General features: G+C 40.0%; 1 protein-coding gene across 6 annotated transcripts in view; it reads right to left on the bottom strand.

The window, feature by feature from the left end:
* The window catches only part of LEF1 (lymphoid enhancer binding factor 1), a 99,401-nt gene that overhangs the window by 68,435 nt on the left and 12,103 nt on the right, over window positions 1-18,863 (bottom strand). Inside the window, exon 1 of one of the 6 annotated variants that reach the window (XM_043545302.1) lies at window positions 3,915-5,021. The exons of the other annotated variants lie outside the window; for them this stretch is intronic. Coding sequence (XP_043401237.1) covers window positions 3,915-3,962 — 48 coding nt within the window. The 5' untranslated portion in view covers window positions 3,963-5,021. Of the gene's footprint in view, window positions 1-3,914; window positions 5,022-18,863 lie in introns of those variants that run through there. 6 annotated transcript variants of the gene reach the window in all.

The following is an 18,863-nucleotide window of genomic DNA, read 5'->3' on the forward strand; positions in this document are numbered from 1 at the left end:
TGCCCACCCCTGCTCTAGGAGGTTAACTATGTAGATTTCAGATGCAAGTTTTACTTTAGGGCAGGCTCTAGGATATTAAGAAAGTCTCCTTTAGCCTGCTGAAATTTCATGTGTATACATACTAGCACTCTCTCATCTCCGTTAATTGGGTTTTGTGAAATCTTAAGGGCAAGAGGGAGGGTTGCCTATTAAAGTGTGCTCTGTAGAAGTGGACACAGAAGTGTTACATACTACAGTACCAGGAGAAAGACAGACAACTCCTCTTAGTTACTTGTCTTAGTATGCATACTATTCAAGTTTTGGGAGAACCTTTCTTCAGGTTTCAGGACAGATTTTCTTGAGTGTTTGAGGAAACCCTTATGCTGCTGCTTCTCGCCCTGGTCAGAGCTATGCTGGCCTTTTGTCAAGGCACACTCCCCTGGAACCACAGGTGAATTTCTGTACCTTTTCTATTCAAGTTTCACAGAATAAAGATTTCATAGATGTTTCAGAGCTGAATCTCCTCACAAGTCCAGGTAAAGCCATCTCCTGGAATTAATACTTCCTTAAAATAGCAGTTATTACACCTAATTAGATAGCGATCCGAACTCTAAGCCTTTGAATCATCAATGAGCTGTAACCCCTGCATAAAAAAAATTCAGCTCGTTTTCCTCCTCCCATACTATGATCTGATACATACGACTCGGTCATTAAGGACACAGTGGCCTTTTTAGCCACAGACTCATGTGCAGAATACATGTTCGCTTTTCCATTTGATAGAACTGCAGCAGCTGGTTTTGAGAGGAGGGAAATAGAGAGAATAAACCTGCATGCCCAATATGCCAGGGTAGCCTGTGTCCATGCTTTTGTATCTTCTGCCTCCATATGGACACAGGCTACCCTGGCATATTGGGCATGCAGGTTTATTCTATTTCCCTCCTCCCAAAACCAGCTGCTGCAGCTATTATGAGGCTTACCCTCTTGCCAGGATGCTGGAAGGCTGGCCTCCAAGGCAGTCATTAATCTCTCTGTTAACCAGCTGAGAGTGGGTGTTGTTTTCATAGAGTCAGCTCACTACCCTCCAAAACACCACTGGCATCTCCTACAGCCACATGACAGGCCCCCAAAAGCTCACAGTATACAATGTAAGCCCTAAGGCTACTGCCCAACCCAGGTTTCTTACGTACCCGGATAATGCACCAGTGCTGCTAAATCACTGGACAGGCTAAGATAGCCTCACTTTAGAAGGGATGAGCAGAAATAATGCAGGAATATTAATGTATGTTTTATCTACATTTTGATGAAGCAAGCTTTGATACCATGGTGATGAACACTATAGAAAACCCTGTGGTAGGTAGATACAAAAGGCAGAGGTGCATGGCGTTTCTGTGGGAAGTGCCTAATGGTCTGGATCAGAGATGGGTTTCTCATAAGTTTAGAGAAACACCCTAGACATATGAAGCATATACAAGGGGAGAAACAGGTACTTTTAGTGTAGGTATCCAATATATACAGGTCATGCACATGAAGAGGGGAAGATGCAACATTTACATGCAATGTGTGAAACATGAAGACAGTTAAGACCGTTTGACCATTTTACTCTTGCTGTTCAGCTAATTCTTAGTTTTGACCCAATCAGGGAAGAAGAATTCAGAAAATGGACAGACATTGGTGTAATTAAAAATCGAAGGTGCATCAGTCTTAGACAGTTATGAGACTTGTACAGTTGCAGTTCACTGAAGTGATGATGTAGCCAGAAAGTGGGTTTCGTTTAAGTTTTACTGTAAACAAAACGGTACATCACTTGTGTTCCAAGATTAACTAACTGTACTTTCCTGAGGTAAGCTGGAATGTGTAGGATTGAGTTATATAGTGTGCTGTAGAGATCTCCCTATTCAGTCTGCACCATCACTCAATCCCTATCTATCTCAGCCTCTTACTGATCTATTCAGTTACTGCTTTTTAAGAGCACTAGCTGTAAAAAAGTAAAAGCCTATTGAGAACTCTATGTACACATGTCTGCAGCTACACAATCTACTAATAGGATTGTAGGGTCTCAGATATAGGAAATCTATGTACAGATACTAAAATGTTTGGTCCGCCGGAGATACTGTTTATGTAAACATTTGGGGGAAGAAAGCCTGTCCAGCAGTGGGTTGGATATGAATTAGGTGGTGTGCCAATTAATTAAATTTTTGTCACTGGAGTGTGAAAGGTGATGCATGTGTGAGCAAAGTTTATTGTAATTTCACCCACTGCAGCATGCTGCTGTGACTGTTGTGGTCCCCCTCTAGATGACTGGTAGCATTTCCTATGACACAATCTCAGTCAACTGCTGTTGGCACTCCAAGCATTAGGCTCCACTCCCTGAGGCATTCTCTCTCTCTCAGACTCTCACACACACACACACACACACACACACACAGAGTAATGGAGGATTCCTTCATTAAGGCTGCCAGAAATAGAGGTGCAAACCAACCTAGGCAAGACTACTTTAGCAGTTACAACACGATCACAACAGTTCCTAACTCAGCCCAAGGGGGTTCCTAACCCATCCAGCATAGGGGGACATCAAGTGAGACTTGGGACCCCTCCACACTGCTTGCGTTCTCCTGCTGTGGTTACTACTGACCTCCCACCAGCAACATGCTGGATCTCTGCCCAGCCTTCTTCCATAGCCCGCTCCCCCAACTCACCCATTCACTATGCAGTCTTGAAAGGTAAGTTTAATTAAAGTCTGGGCTGTCAATTAATGGAGCCACATTCACCTCTGATGTGAAGTGGAGCTGCATCAGCTTGCACTAGTGGTGATTTAGCTCTATTGTGCTGGTTATTTTTGTAATTCAATACATTTATTTCTGGGTGCAGCTGATCAAACTTTTCAATTTGAAAGAAAGAGAACCGAGCTTTCTTTGGCATTGCTAACTGATCTGAAAAGGAAGGCAGCGGGGAGGGGAATTGAGATGAGTAAAGAGAAGACAAATTAAAAAGTTTCCTATAAAGAAGTGTTCAAGGTTTGGTTTAAAAGTAAAGGATCAGTTTGAAAGTTAACTACAATAAATGCCCAATCATGTTACTGTGATTCACTGATAATACAGCAACTCTCAATCTACGTTTCTTCAGGAACTTGGGACAGCTATACAGGAGATTTGGATTTCCCCTATTCCTGCGCAGCAGCAATAGTCCTCAAAAAGTTTAACTGCACAGCAAAGCAAGCTGCATTATAGAGAGAGAGCACTTCAGCCAAGTTTTGATAGTACAATTTCTATAATGCATGCTGTACCACACACTTTATGCATACAACTGCCTGTCACTTAGAGTTCCACTCCATCAGGATACAAAGGGACAGAATTTAAAAACATGGATGTATTCGAGGCAGCATAACTACACAAACTTTTTTGCTCTCTGAGTAACAGTAGAGTTGTGAGAAAGACAAATGCAGAAATTCAGAATTAAAAACTTAGCTTATTCACACTCCTGTGCCATTCTCAACCAGTGTCACAAACTTAGCTTTGAGTTTTCTGCCTTTTCACCATTGGTTTCATACTATTAACATTTCAGTCCATTGGTTAAAAACTGGGGTTTACTTTAAAACGTAAGCAGGCTGACTTTCAGTGATGGTGTCAGGGCTGTCACCTTGTTAATTCTTGCTTTCAATGCACTGCCACTAGCACCCGCTCAGTGTCCCAGCCCCATAATGTACATAGTTAATTTTTGAATTGGGAGAATTGCTTGTGTTAAAATTTTTTAATCTAATTTCAACTCACAGTCAAGGTATGCATTTCTGATTCACTACACACTGTGCAAAAATTACAGAATTGAAATCTGCTCACCGAATGGTTGGTTGATAGAGACGCCAGTAATTTAATTAGCTGATTGTAACTGAGATTCTCAGTTACAGACTGGATCAAAAAGAGATATCACGTTTTACTCACTACTGAGGATAGGAACAGGAACTGGGGATAGATCACCAAGGTTTTCATCTGAGGTGCTTTAACCCAGCCACACCTAAAGCAGCATTATCGGAGGATTGCAAAGGAGCATTAATGACTGCTTTTTAAGCGGCTTCCCATGACGGAGACTTCAATTAGTTTTGGCGTGTGCTTTTTTTTGGCTGTAGAATGGGGAACAAGGGGAAAGAATGAAAGTCAAGAAACATGGCATTACTACACTTCTTTTTAATCATTATTTAAGTTGAATGTCAAAGTTAAATAACCCCATGACGATAATGTCTCTTACTTCAGATTAAATCATTTTAAGTCATGTGCTTCTAGTCAAGACACCTCTCATCTTGGTTCAAACCAACTAATTATCCAGTTATTCCTGCACCATCCACTCTTCTGCTATGGCTGGCAGGCACCAGATTCAGTTCAGCTTCTTGTACAATTTAACTACAAACATTCCTGGTGATAGATACCACACCACTGCTCTATACTACAAAGTGTAAGGCAGCAAGGATTCCAATTAAAACAGGTTTCAAAATAAAGTGATCTACAAGATGCTAATTTAATTTGTGATGAATGTAGTTAAGTTTTGAACAGAATTTGGGGGGGAGGGGAAGGAGGAACAATTAAGCAGTCCTCTGACATTTTGAATTGGTTAGAGGTGCTGTAATTTAATGCCTTCGGCCTGTCAATTTCAGAGATCCCCGACTGTCACAATATGGACCACAACTTCATACAGAATGCCTTGTCGTCCCCTCCTTTCCCTCCCATTTGTGAGCCCATAACATCCTTCTGGCAGCTCCTGAAACTGCTTACATGGAAAAAACTATGAATTTTTAGCTGCCTTTAAATGCAATTTAGCATCAGGCAAACAGTCAGCTCTCTGCAGATCACTAGCAAGTACACCATGGGCCACCGTTTGAGAAGTGATGCAACTGTATTCTGTTACTATTGCATGTGCAGTACTTTCTAAGGTAATGAGTCCAAGTCCACGCCTTTTTTGGAACAAAAATTCCTTTAGGAATTCTACTCCCCATATTCTCACAATTAAAAGCAGGAGCTATTGTATTTTTTTGGTATAGGTCTAGTCCTGAAACATAGTGAGATGAGTTCTTGATCTTTGGCACCTACATTTCATCAAGTACCACTTAAAAATGAAAAGGAGTACTTGTGGCACCTTACAGACTAACCAATTTATTTGAGCATAAGCTTTCGTTAGTCTCTAAGGTGCCACAAGTACTCTTTTTCTTTTTGCAAATACAGACTAACACAGCTGCTACTCTGAAACACTTAAAAATGCTACTTCAGAGGTTGATTTGTATTTAAAAGTGCTTCTTAATGCTAATTTTAAAAATCAAAGATTAGATGTTTCAGGAGTCTGTTTAAATTTAGGGCCTAAGAAAGATCTTTCCTTTTAGCCTGGAAAGGTAAAAAGTTTTGATTCAAACAAAAAACAATTACACCTTCGAAGTTTTCCTACAAACCTTTGAAATCAGAGCTCCAAAGGCCTGTTTTTCAGAGGTACTGAGCACTTACTACTACTCCAATTGAGGTCAAGTGGGCATTCTGTACCCACAAACGTCAGACATACATCACTAATTGTGTCTCATTAAAGAAACTAAGAACAAAGTTACATTTTTCTTTAAAAATGCTCATTACAAAAATAGTACTAACAGAACTGGTTTGACCAATTCTATTTTACATAGCATGGTTACATGATAATATATTTTCCACCCCTTTTTGTGATACCAAAGTTTAATTATGGTGGCAAGTGTGTGATCAGCAAAGTTAACAGGTTTGTTTTTCTTTAAAGAAAAAACCAAGCCCTGAGTGCAGTTTTAAACTCTGCTACATTTGAATACATAGCAAAGCATGTGTCTTCACAGAATCAGGGAATGGGCTTAATTTTATACTCTGCAACTTCAGTCTTGCACTGGGAATAGTCCCTCTGGGGTTTAGGATATTAAGGCCTGGTCTACACTTAAAATTTAGACTCACACTTAAGTGCCACAGTTATGTCAAACATCCACTCCCCCTTAAGCAGCATAGCTTTGCCAACCTACCCCCCAGCGTAGATGGTAGCGAAGTAGTCAGAAAGAGACCTAGCTGCCTCATTCAGGAAGATGGTGTTCCTACTGCGACGGGAGGGGGGGGGGGGCATTTTCTTCACTGGATGTAGGCTATATCCACACTATGGGGTTATGCTGGCATAACTAGGGTGCCATAGCTTTACTGCTATAGGCTTGTCTATGGTTCAGGGACTAAGTCATGCACCAAGGTGAACCAAAAATGCTTCATTAAGTTGGCACACACTAAATTTCAATTTTAACCACTGAAAACAGAAAAACCTAGGATTTCTCATCAGTGCAATTTAAGATTTGGAGGGGGGGAAAAGCACTACAGAGATTTGCCTCACTTTTCATTCAGGCTGTCAAGCGATTAAAAAGAGTAATCGCGATTAATCGCACAATTAAATAAATGGTATTCCATTGTTTAACAATGCAATTAATTTTTTAAAATATTTTGCATTCTACATTTCAAATACAAAATACAAAGCGTACAGTGCTCACTTTATATTTATTTTTGACTACAAGTGTTTGCATTGTAAAAAACAAAAGAAATAGTATTTTTCAATTCACCTAATACAAGTACTGTAGCGCAATCTCTATCATGAAATTTGAACTTACAAATGTAGAATTATGTACAAAAAAACCCTGCATTCGAAAATAAAACAATGTCAAATTTTAGAGCCTGTAAGTCCACTCTGTCATACTTCTTGTTCAGTCAATTGCTCAAACAAGTTTGTTTACATTTGCGGGAGATAATGCTGCCTGCTTCTTGTTTACAATGTCACCTGAAAGTGAGAACAGGCTTTCTTATGGCACTGTTGTAGCTGGCATCGCAAGATATTTACGTGCCATATGCGCTAAAGATTCATACGTCCCTTCATGCTTCAACCAGCATTCCTGGGGACATGCATCCATGCTGATGACGGGTTCTGTTCAATGACAATCCAAAGCAGTGTGGACCATTGTGAGTTCATTTTCATCATCTGAGTCAGATGCCACCAGCAGAAGGTTGATTTTCTTTTTTGGTGGTCGGGTTCTGTAGTTTCCACATTGGAGCGTTGCTCTTTTAAGACTTCTGAAAGCATGCCCCACACCTCATCGCTCTCAGATTTTGGAAGGCACTTCAGATTCTTAAACTTTGGGTCAAGAGCTCTAGCTATCTTTAGAAATCTCACATTGGTACCTTCTTTGCATTTTGTGAAAGCGTTCTTAAAATGAAGATCTGCTGAGTCATCATCCGAGACTGCTAGATCATCAAATATACGGCAGAATGTGGGTAAAACAGAGCAGGGGACATACAATTCTCCCCCCAGGAGTTCAATCACAAATTTAAATTAACGCTGCTTTTTTTTTTTTTTTTTTTAAATAAAACAAGCATCATCAGCATGGAAGCACGTCTCCTGGAATGGTGGCCAAAGCATGAAGGGGCATACGAATGTTTAGCATATGTGGCACAAATACCTTGCAGTGCCGGCTACAAAAGTGCCATGTAAATGCCTGTTCTCACTTTCAGGTGACGTAAATACGAAGCGGGCAGCATTATCTCCTGCAAATGTAAACAAACTTCTTTGTTTTAGCAACTGGCTGAACAAGAAGTAGGACTGAGTGGACTTGTAGGCTCTGAAGTTTTACATGGTTTTGTTTTGTTTTTGAGTGCAGTTATGTAACAAAAAAAATTTACATTTTTAAGTTGCACTTTCACGACAAAGATTGCACTACAGTACTTGTATGAGGTGAATTGAAAAATACTGTTTCTTTTATCATTTTTACAGTGCAAATATAACATTCACTTTGATTTCAGTTACAACACAGAATATATGAAAATGTAGAAAAACATCCAAAATATTTAATACATTTCAATTGTTCTATTGTTTAACAGTGCGATTAAAACTACAATTAATCATGATTAATTTGAGTTAATCATGTGAGTTAACTGCAATTGACACCCCTACTTTTCATTTAAGTTTATACCTTTCACGAAACATTTCAAAAAGAAATCTGTATTTATATACAAAATATCAGAACCCCTCATATATTGTTGAAGTCTGCAGCAAAGTTTTATACCTTAAGTAACATGCAATCTAATTCCTGTGTGGTTGTATTTAAGGGAGTGAGGGGAAGCAACTGTATTGAAGCCAATGCTTCAGGCAGCCCTGGAGCAGACTGGATCCAGTCTGAAAAGAATTGGCAACCCTAAAACTTTTTGAGAAGATAAAATTTCATTGATGTTGGCTCACACTAGGCCCACTTCAACTCTGCACTTGTCCTCTGTGTTTCCTTGGCATATCTGTTCCTTTCCTCTATCTGCTTTAGCATAACCTTATTTTTCTCTTTTATCTTTAGATAACTGCACCCAAGGACCGGAGGGATTGATTTTTTGTTTTGACTTATTGTTTGAAGATCTGTAACTCAAAGCAGCTCTCATGCCTGTGATGTCGAAGCTTGAGCAGCATAAAAGGTAAACCTAGTCCGGTGTATCAAACTAAGCACTGATACTATTTTATAATCTGTTTTATTTTGCTTTTTGTGGGAAAGGAAGACTATTTTAAGGCTTTATATTATAGGTAACAAGATTTTGAATAAGGAGTACTGGCATACACAGTAGTCATGAAGACTTTTATTTTAAAAAGAGAAACTTTGTGAACCGCAGATTACTGCTCGGGGAAGGGAGACCCTTATTCTCAACATAAGGACACCATTACAGGTCATGTTATATATACTATATACAAGACTGCCACAGTCAAAACACTACCATACAAGTCTCAAAACCACCACACACAATTACCTGAAGATTAATCATATGAAATCAACTTAATACCCCACAGAAAGGGGGAGACAGTAAGAGACACATTTGTGTAGAAACATTAATACTAGCATATTCTGAGATAGGAAATCAAATCAACCGACAATTAAAAAAAAGTCACTTCTACATTAAACCTCCTTTGTAATGATCTGAGATTCTCCTCTTCACCTAGCAGTTCTCTTCCTCCCCTTCCCCAAAGGTTGCTAAGATGTTTTAAATAATCAGTTCTGTAAAATAAAAAAAAGCAGGCACTCAGATTTCCTATACTGGTGATATATTTTGTATTACAGAAAGCCAACACACATAACACACACATCCCTTGTTTATGATAGCCCAGCTCATCTACTCCCTGAATTTGCCCAGCTTTCTGAAATATGGTTACATATGCAAACATTATCTCCCAATTGTAACCTCATTTTCTGCTCTGCTGGACAGCGTGACCAGCATTTGTCATCATGCCTCCCCCGCCCACATCATTCAGATGTCTATAATTGTCATCAAGATGTGGCATGTCAGCAGGACTCCAGCGTTCTCTGTTCCCCATCTCCACACAGTAACTCAGGTAACAAACCCATAATCTCGTCCTGTTTTCATGATGGTTGAATTACACATAATTGTTTCTGCACAATGATTGATTTCTGCCTGAATAGAGACCTCTGCCTTTTTTCAATGCAAGCGAGTGGCAGCCAAGTCTCTCCATCTAGGAGGAGGCAGCAGCCTTTGAAGAGATCAAAGCCAAGGCCGCAAGCAGTTGTGCGCCCTGGGAATATGGAAAGCCTTTATGCTCTCAACCCCATTTCTAACATCACGTTGGATTGCAGCTGCATTACATTCTGCCAGCATTCTTAATGCTTTTAGTATTGACTCTGACATCACCAATAGCTGTTTTAAAGTAATAAAAGCAGAAAGATAACTTATTTTGGAACATGCAAAGTTAAGCATTTGTTTTTAATATGAAATAATAAAAGAAAGCACACAAATTATACACATTTCACACAATTAAAAACATGGTTTTTCATATGGAAAGAACAGAGGGGGTATTTTATAGCCTGGACCACACAAAATGAGCCAGTCATTATGCACCCACTTTTTCAAGCATAAAGACTTCAGTAAAAATACAAATGGATAAATGAGTCAAATTGGAGAAAATATTTTTTACTTTCTAAGCACCTGATGTAAGGTGAAATAGTAGACGCCTAAGGATTGTCTCCCCTTCCCATCTTCTTGTAGTAAGCAGACAATGGTTCATTTATGCATTTGTAATGCATCACGTGTCCATTTTAGAAATGCATAAAATCCTCATTAGTTTTCTAAAGGACTTAAAAACAAAAACAAAACAAAAAAAACCACGCAGCTTCCTTCAAGGCTTTTTCTCCACAGAAGCGCCTGTACAGTCTCTCTCTCACCCCATTACGCCATCTTAAAATTGTTCCGGCCATATCAATGTTTTTAGAATTGCCAAACACTCATATGCAAACCCCCATGCCAAATTTTGACAGTGCAAACCAAAACAAACTGGATTTGTCTTTATCAAGACAAATTTTCCAGATTCTGATTTTAAAAAAACGTGCATAAACCAGATAAACTTTGAAGTTTTCTTCCAGTAACTTAACAATTTGTGGAAACAGAGGTGAGGAGGAGGGAAAGAGAAAAGGAGAGTAGCATCAATAACCGCTCCACAACTCTAAAACAGTGCTCTGGCCACAGGTGTGCAGTACTGGGTATTTTGGTAAATACTTTATTATTCTGAAATACTTGGATGGCAGCTATCTTAAAAATATAACAGGAATCTAATAGAAACGGGTCAGCTGCCAGCTAAAAATTGCTTAAATGTGTGGGTGTGCTAATGCAGGAATGGAAGAATATGTAAAAATACAAGCAATGCAACTTTAAAATATTATGAACATCCATTTGTTCCTTAAAAAAAAAAAATACACATACACACACCCCTCCTCTTTTTTCCTGCATTGTTTTAATGTTTGCTTTTTTATTTATTTAGTCATAGTGACCCTTGTCTTGGGGATTCTTGATAGGAAATATTCTCTGCTCTAGTCCCTCTTTCTTATGGATGCAGACCTTGCCGTTATATACCTTTGTCACTTCAAGATTAGACTACTGTAATGTGTTCTGCATGGGCTACTCCTTAAAGCCATTCAAAGGCTGAAGCTGGTGCAGAACATGCCAGTCCAATTTTGATTTCCTGGGCATACTGTAAAAGCCATTTATATATTACAGGGCTTTGAGGATATGTTCTTAGGGATGATTTTTCTGGAGGGAAACAGGGGCAACAAGTGGGTTTTCCATGTTCTTAGCTGGCCAAGATAGACTTAAATAATCAAATGGAGTTAAATTTATGGAGTGTGAATATAGAGAGCGAGATTAATGCTGCTGTGTGGTAACCACAGATTTAATTATTATTGTGTTCAGCACTTTTCTATGAGCATTTTTTTTATTGTTGTTCAATACAGCGATACAGTATTCTGCTCCAAACCAGTCCCTCTCATCCCCACCCACCCTACTAAACAAGTTTGTAGCCTTGCACGGCCAGTCCTGCTCTCCTGAAGATGGACTGGTTCTTCACAGCCCTACTGTCTACTGTGAACCTCTCCCTCCACACCTGCTGATTCAAGATCAGAGAGAGAGGGCTCTGATTCAGTACACAGTCTGGCCTTGAATCCCAAGGACACTGCCTTAACCCACACCTGCTGTAACGAGCCTACATGGTACATAAAAGGATGCAAGAGGCACTTTTGTAATATATACTACTATTAACAATGAAAAGGATGTAAAAGTCAACACAAGTCTATTTTTCTGAGCCTTGAGTTCTCTTCAGTTGGGGAAATATACATTTGATTCCATCATGGAGATAAATACTGTTCTACTGTGGACAACACAGGCCATACACTTTTTGTTGTTGTTGAGCAAAGAAAGGAGGCAGAGATCAAAGTGTTACACACAAAAACTCCTTGTATCTGTTTTCCACTGAAAAAAAAGGGAAGGAACCTAAAAACTCTACTTAACCCAACATACACAAATCAGTTTTGTTGAGAAACTGGGAAGTTTTTTGGGGGGAAAAGCTTTCTATAATTTTTTATTTTTCCAAAAAGGCCTTTGTCAAGAAAGTTTTTGAACAAAATATTTTAGCCTCCTCTACTTGGTGCCCTTATGGCAGTTCTGTTCATACCCCTTTGCTATCAAGAACAGTATCAGTCAACTTTTACATGTCATTCTGATAAGAAATGCCATCTATCCTATAGCCATGTACTGCAATAGTTCCCAGTAAAAAATCCAGTGCATTAGACAACAGTTAGGTGAAGGAATCTGAGTGAAGCATATCCTGTTTATTCTCCTCCTTTATGCCCATCCATACACCAGTCACTCTCCAGTCCAAAAGCTTAATGGCACAAAGACCCAATTTCAAGCCTTATTGCTTTATTCCAGTGGTTCTCAAACTTCTGTATTGGTGACCCCTTCCACACAGCAAGCCTCTGAGCCCCTCCCGTATAAAATTAAAAAACTTTTTGTTTTTTAATTTAACGCTATTATAAATGCTGGAGGTGAAGCAGGATATAGGGGTGGAGGCTGACAGCTCGCGACCCCCATGTAATAACCTCACGACCCCCTGAGGAGTCACAACCCCCAGTTTGAGAACCACAACTTTATTCCTTGGCGTGGGATCACTGCAATAACCCACCTGCGCAATTTAGTTAAAATATTTACCAGTCACAAGACTTCCTCTTCTCCCAGTCACAAGGGGTATAGGGTATGAAAGTGAAGGAAAAAGAGGGATTCTAATGCGAACAACCCAAATCACTATTTCAGTGAAGTGACAGTTCCTATCATACACTCAGCTTTTAAGAGATTACTTAAGTTCACCAGCAGAAGGGGACAAGTTTTAAGAGCTTGAATAAAAATATTAAAATTTTGCAGTTTGGTTTAAGCTTTGGAGGAGCAAATGTGGGTGTAAGGCCATATCTACCTGATGATGTAAGACTACTTCACCATTTGTGCCCTTGAGGGGGAAAAAAAATGGTTTCTAGAGACACTTTTATCACAAAGTGTTTTTTGCACTATTATTTTGCTATTCAGTTCTTTTAAAAACAAAAACAAAAAAAACCAAAACACAGTTCCTTTGTAATTCTTATCAGATTGACATAGCACAATGTCCTCAATTAGCACTGCACATGTTTACACATGGTTCTTTATATAAAAGATTCTTGAACATTCTTGTAGACTTTATTCTAATGTACACTGAAAGGCTCAATCCAACCTAAAAATTTTTGCAGTTGCTGGCCTGCAGAAGTTCTCCACCCACAGAGGAAGCTGTTTTGTATGGCCATCTCTAACAATCTGAATGTTAGATTAGGCATTCTGCAGCCATCCCATCCCCAGCAAGACTTAGGTACTCTTAAATGACATCATACTCCATTGGGGGGGGGGGGGGGGGGGAGAGGGAAAAAAAGTGTGTTCCTTCTCACCTGAGCTCACTCAGTCCCAAAAAAATGTTCACAGAATCTGAAGTTGCTTGGCTTCCCACAGCTGGCAGCTCTACTTTAGCAGTCAATCATCAGGGGAAAGAGGAAGGAACCATGCAGCTCTAAAGGCCACAAAAGGCAACTGGGTGAGGGGTGAGCCACCTCCTGAAGTCCAGCAATCACAGACAGTATAGAAAGTTTTCCCCTCCCTCTCAGGAAGTTATTGATTTGTGCTTAGTCCAGCCATCTGTCTCCAAACCCTAGATTGCCAGGAGTAACAGTATCTTGTGGTCTGCATAGCCCTAGATATTCGAAGTGGAGGAAGGAAACTCACTGCAAGTTTTTCCACTCTTCCTCCTTTGCCTATTCCCCAGAGGTCTGCAAATTCTTGTTATCTGTGCAGGCGTCAAAGTATCTCGTCTGATCTTGCGCTGCATATACTGACATGACACAAAGCCAGAATGAAACTGTGCTGTTAGAGTTTCGGAAGGAGCTGCAGATATAGTCTAGCAAAATTTTCTCCTTTTACCAGGCAATTCACATATAACAGTCAATACCAGAAATCAGCATTTCCTGAAACACTCAGGAGTTTCTACATGAAATTAGAGTAGTCAAATCTCAGTCTGCTTTCTGCTTCCACTCACCAGTGCCTGTACAAGCAGTTTAAAAAAGCACCACTGAATGGACTGAAGATAGGTCTTACTCTGGGGGCAAAAAAAAAACTGGAGTTTAGTCAAGTTAAAGGGGGCAAGTGTGATATCAGAAAGGTGAAAAGAGAATTGTTTTATAAAAGTAGCCTATTACAACCATCCGTATTCTCTTTAGTCATAAATAGTTATCCAATGAACTTAAAAATGGTGTCACAGCAGAAGAGACAGCCTTACTCTGCAGGGCAAGACAAATGCCAAGCTTTCCTCAGGAAGACTGCTTCATTGAAGTTGCAGCCATGGTGGGATCAATCATAATTACAATATGCTTGGGGTGTTTGTTTGTTTTTTTAAACCAAACTGTCTCATTCCCCTCACCACACCCCCTCCCAGAGTCCATCCCCAGCCATGGTACCACATTAACTACAATATGATATAATCATTCAAAACAACAAAGTTTGGGTCTTTTAAAGCACTGCAATAAAGCCTCACTAATGGCCAGCACATGCACCGCAAGTTACTGAACTTTGTAATTAGCTAATAAGATCCACATCAGGGAGGCAACTTTGACTGTAAATAAAGCTACATATTCTACATTTGTAAAAAGAAGTACTGCACTAGTTAATGATCTGTACTATAATTTCTAAAGAGTTTTCTTCCTTGCGTTAATCCCACAAACAGCATCTGCTCTACAAGTCCTCTACCTTCAAGGTACTCTGTTCAATGCCATATTCTCTATCACACCACCTGTTAACATGTCTTCCTTTGTGATATCCCACCACATCTTCTTGAGTCTTCCTCTCTCTTTTATCCTTCAGTCTTGATCTATTGGACTATTACTCACACAGTTGTCAGGACTGCGCTTTATATGACCAAAGCATCCGAGCCTGCACGCCCTCATTTTTCCCTTTATTGGTGTTACTTGTCTACACATTCCTCAATGGTATTTCTTGCTTACACCATTCATCCATCTCAACATTTACATTTCTGTTGAACAGATCTGCTCACATTTCTTCTTTGTTGCCAAACATTCAGCACCCTACATTACCACTGGAAGGACCACCATGTTATAGACTTTCCCTTGTAAGTGTAATTTCTAAAAGTAAAATGTCTTTTTAAATATTAGACCTCACTAAGACACTATTCGATTCATAGATTCCAAGGCCAGAAAGGACTATTGTGATCATCTGTAGAACACAGGGCAAAAAATTAAAAGCAGGGAAGTGGGTAGAGGTGCTAACATGTAAGACCTGTGGGGGACAAATGCCACCCAAGTCACTTTCATGAGCACTTTGTTTTAATATATAGGAAAGGGGAAGAGGCAGAGCAGGCACTGGAGCAGCACGCAGCTGCGCAGGGCACCAGGAAATTTGGTGCCTCAGATTTCCTGGTGCCCTACGCAGCTGCAGACTTTGCGTATGGGTAGGGACGGCCCTGCTTGTATCCATACCCTACAAAGGCTACCAGACCATGTTCCTTTTTTTCCCCCATTTGCGGTCCTTCCCAGATACCTACCTACCTACTTGGGCACTGCCAGACTGGCTGTCATCTCATCCCTAGCACCGGCATCTGTTCTACATCTACTGCAAAGGGTCGCCACTTAGGGCCCAAAGCCAAGACATGCAGAGAAAAGTAGAACTCTCATTGAGATTAGTGGGAATTCAACTTTCTTCACCTTTCAGCATGAGGCTTTTAAATCCCGCTAAGTCTCACTCTCTGGTGTGTTGTTTTTTCCTTTGTTTTAATACTTGAAGTAGGTTTAAATGGCAGGGCAGGGAGTGTCTTCTAGAGTTTGAGCGTATGTACAGAGTCTAGCATAGTGGGGCCTGTAGGTTCTGCTGTAATAAAAAATAGCATGTATTTTCATTAAAATACATGTTAAGCCTCCCTTATCCTCAAAAAGGTGAACAAAGGATCATCTCCAAAACAAAAAATATTTTGCTATTTGAGACAGCATTACTAGAATTCCCCAGCAAACACACACCCCACACACACTGCAGCAACTGCTGGCATAAAGCCTAGAAAATTTCTAGAAGGCATATGTGCCTACATGCTGTGAATTGGAATCACAGAATCCCAAGAGACCCAGTGCATCAGTTCGGGTTAAGTAGGATCTACCTAAACCCTTATGCAGTGACACTTGAAATGAAGCCCTGAGTGTTGATTACAGAAACTCTTGTGTGGATGAAAACCTTTGGGAGCACATCAATCTGTGTCTCACATAATGAATACAACTAAAATGGTTCTATACACAAAAGTGTAAGGTAGTGTCAACAGTATGTTTGCTATTTAAATTACACTTAATAAAAATGCAGTAAAAGTTAAGTAACACTTAGCCATATTCCCAACTACGTTAAAAAAAACAAAAACAGAACAAAACAAAAAACCCACACACAGACATTTAAGTCTGCTTTCATCTCCATGGAGGACAGTTAATTATCCAGATACAATCTTATTTTCCTAGCTCAGAAATAAAATGTCACAAAACTGGGTGACTGGGCAACAAAATGGCAGATGAAATTCAATATTGAGAAATGCAAAGTAATGCACATTAGAAAACATAATCCCAACTATACATACAAAATGATGAGGTCTAAATCAGCTGTTACCACTCAAGAAAGATCTTGGACTCGTGGATAGTTTTCTGAAAAATCCGCTCAATAGGCAGCAATCAAAAAAGCTAACAATGTTAGAAACCATTAGGAAAGGTAGCTAATGAGACAGAAAATATCATAATGCCTCTATATAAATCTATGACACGCACATCTTGACTACTGTGTGCAGATCTGGTTTCCCCATCCCAAAAAAGGTATTAGAAAAGGTACAAAGAAGGGCAACAAGAATCATTAGGGACATGGAACAGCTTTCAGATGAGGAGAGATTAAAGAGACTGGGATTTTTTAGTTTAGAAAAGAGACGACTAAGGGAGGAATATGACAGAAGTCTATAAAACCTTGACTTGTGTGGAAAAAGTGAACAAGAAAGCATTAGTTACTCCTGCATACAACATGCGAACTGGGAATCACCTGATAAAATTAATAGGCCTCAGGTTTAAAAAACAAACAAAAGGAAGTACTTCTTCGCCCAACACACAGTCAACCTCTTGGAACTCCTTGCCAGAGGATGTTGTGAAGGCCAAAAGCATAACAGAGTTCAAAAAAGAAAGAACAAAGATAAGTTCATGGAGGATAGGTCCATCAATGGCTATTAGCCAGGATGGTCAGGGATGCAACACCACGCTCTGAGTGTCCCTATCCTCTGTTTGCCAGAAGCTCGGAGTGGATGACAGGATGGATCACTTGATTGCCCTGTTCTGTTCATTCCCTCTGAAGCACCTGGCATTATCCTCTGGGCCTGAAAGTGGATAGTGGCCAGATAGACCGTTGGTCTAATCCAGTATGGCCATTCTTATATCTTCGTTAAAAAACAATTACAGTTTTAGTTACCTATCGGAATCTAAGTCAGTGAACACACATGTCCGCTGAATACACTCAAGCTCCTCTAAAATCATTCACATCACCATTTTTCCTCTCGTGGGAGTGGACAATTCCTGGCTGATTAGCACAGCTGGGGCATATGTTAACTCAATACTGTACTTTTAGATCAAGCCCAAAGATTCAATGAATATATTTTTATTTAAGTGCTCAGTCGCTTTCTTGCTGAGTGGACAGATTCCTTTGAAGTGGGAAGCCAAAAATAAATAAAAGTTATCCCACAAGATTAGAGTCTCAAAATAGAAACTATTAGGCTGCTAAATTAAGTTATTTTGCATGTAATTTTACTATTAATTTAGTGCTTATGAGGGCCAAAACAATAACTAGAGAGGCTAATCCTAGACACCCAGGGTAGGAACAGCATGCAAAGTAGCTATACAAGCTTCTCCACAATGACCTACCACTAATCCTGATAGATCAACACTAGTGGCAAGAATGACATTCAGACTTCTTGCCCAGTCTAATCTCTTTTCTCTCTGCCAGCAAGAATGCCAACTATGTATCCCCACCAGGAACTGCCCTAGCAGTAAAACTAAAGCACCTTATCTTCAGTCTTGGCATAGCTAGTACACATTCATATATGCACCTCCTTCCCCCCCATCCCGGTGGAAAAACCACAGCATTTTTAGCTGTGAAGGCAAGCCCATAGAGTGTAATTAGCCCACTGTAATGTCACTGCAAGTGTGGTGGTGTACCAATCCCCTCTAGATGCGTGCTAGTATGCTAAGCGTACCACAAGCTTAAAGACAAAACACAAAGTGCCAAGCACTAGGGTCTTCGATTTCTGGTCCTTAGTTGTTTCCCTTGAACATTCATGCTTCAAGTAACAGGATTCTTTTTATTAATGCCACCAAATACTACAAAGTGCAAATACTCTAGGCACAGTGACTTTAGCTTATAACAAACAGTAAGCCAACAGATCCAGCCACTCATGACAGTCCAGGATAGGTTACAAGGATAACTATACCTATGGGGACCCCTCAAGCTACTACTGACATGGCTAGCATTTTGCCAGCAAAAGGCCACTTCTCTGTCCAGCTTTCAGGCCCAGCTCTCAAGCTATCTGCATCCTCTGGGCTTACTACTCCTGCTCACATGAAGCCACTGGCTCTCAACCTCATCCTCTGACTTAGGCTGTCCCTTCCTATACTCTGGGAAAGAAGGATCCCTCTACTTACTGGCTTTCATATGGGGGTGGTAACATTGCATAGTAGTGATCAGGCAGATTTGTTAAAAACACTTTGTCCTCATCTACACAGTCCAGTTAAGACACACAGGGTCATTGTTTAGCCATACCATAGTAAGAAGAGGAGTTAATTGTGATTTAGCTAATGTAGACATGGCTTAAGTTAAGTACTAGAAGAGATATTTTATTTGTGGTTCGACAACTCAAAATTACTAAAAAAATTGTTCTGTATATTAGTGGTAAGAGGCAACTTTCCATCACTATAG

This window comes from Chelonia mydas, chromosome 4 (genome assembly GCF_015237465.2).
Source record: "Chelonia mydas isolate rCheMyd1 chromosome 4, rCheMyd1.pri.v2, whole genome shotgun sequence".
Taxonomy (NCBI): domain Eukaryota; kingdom Metazoa; phylum Chordata; order Testudines; family Cheloniidae; genus Chelonia; species Chelonia mydas.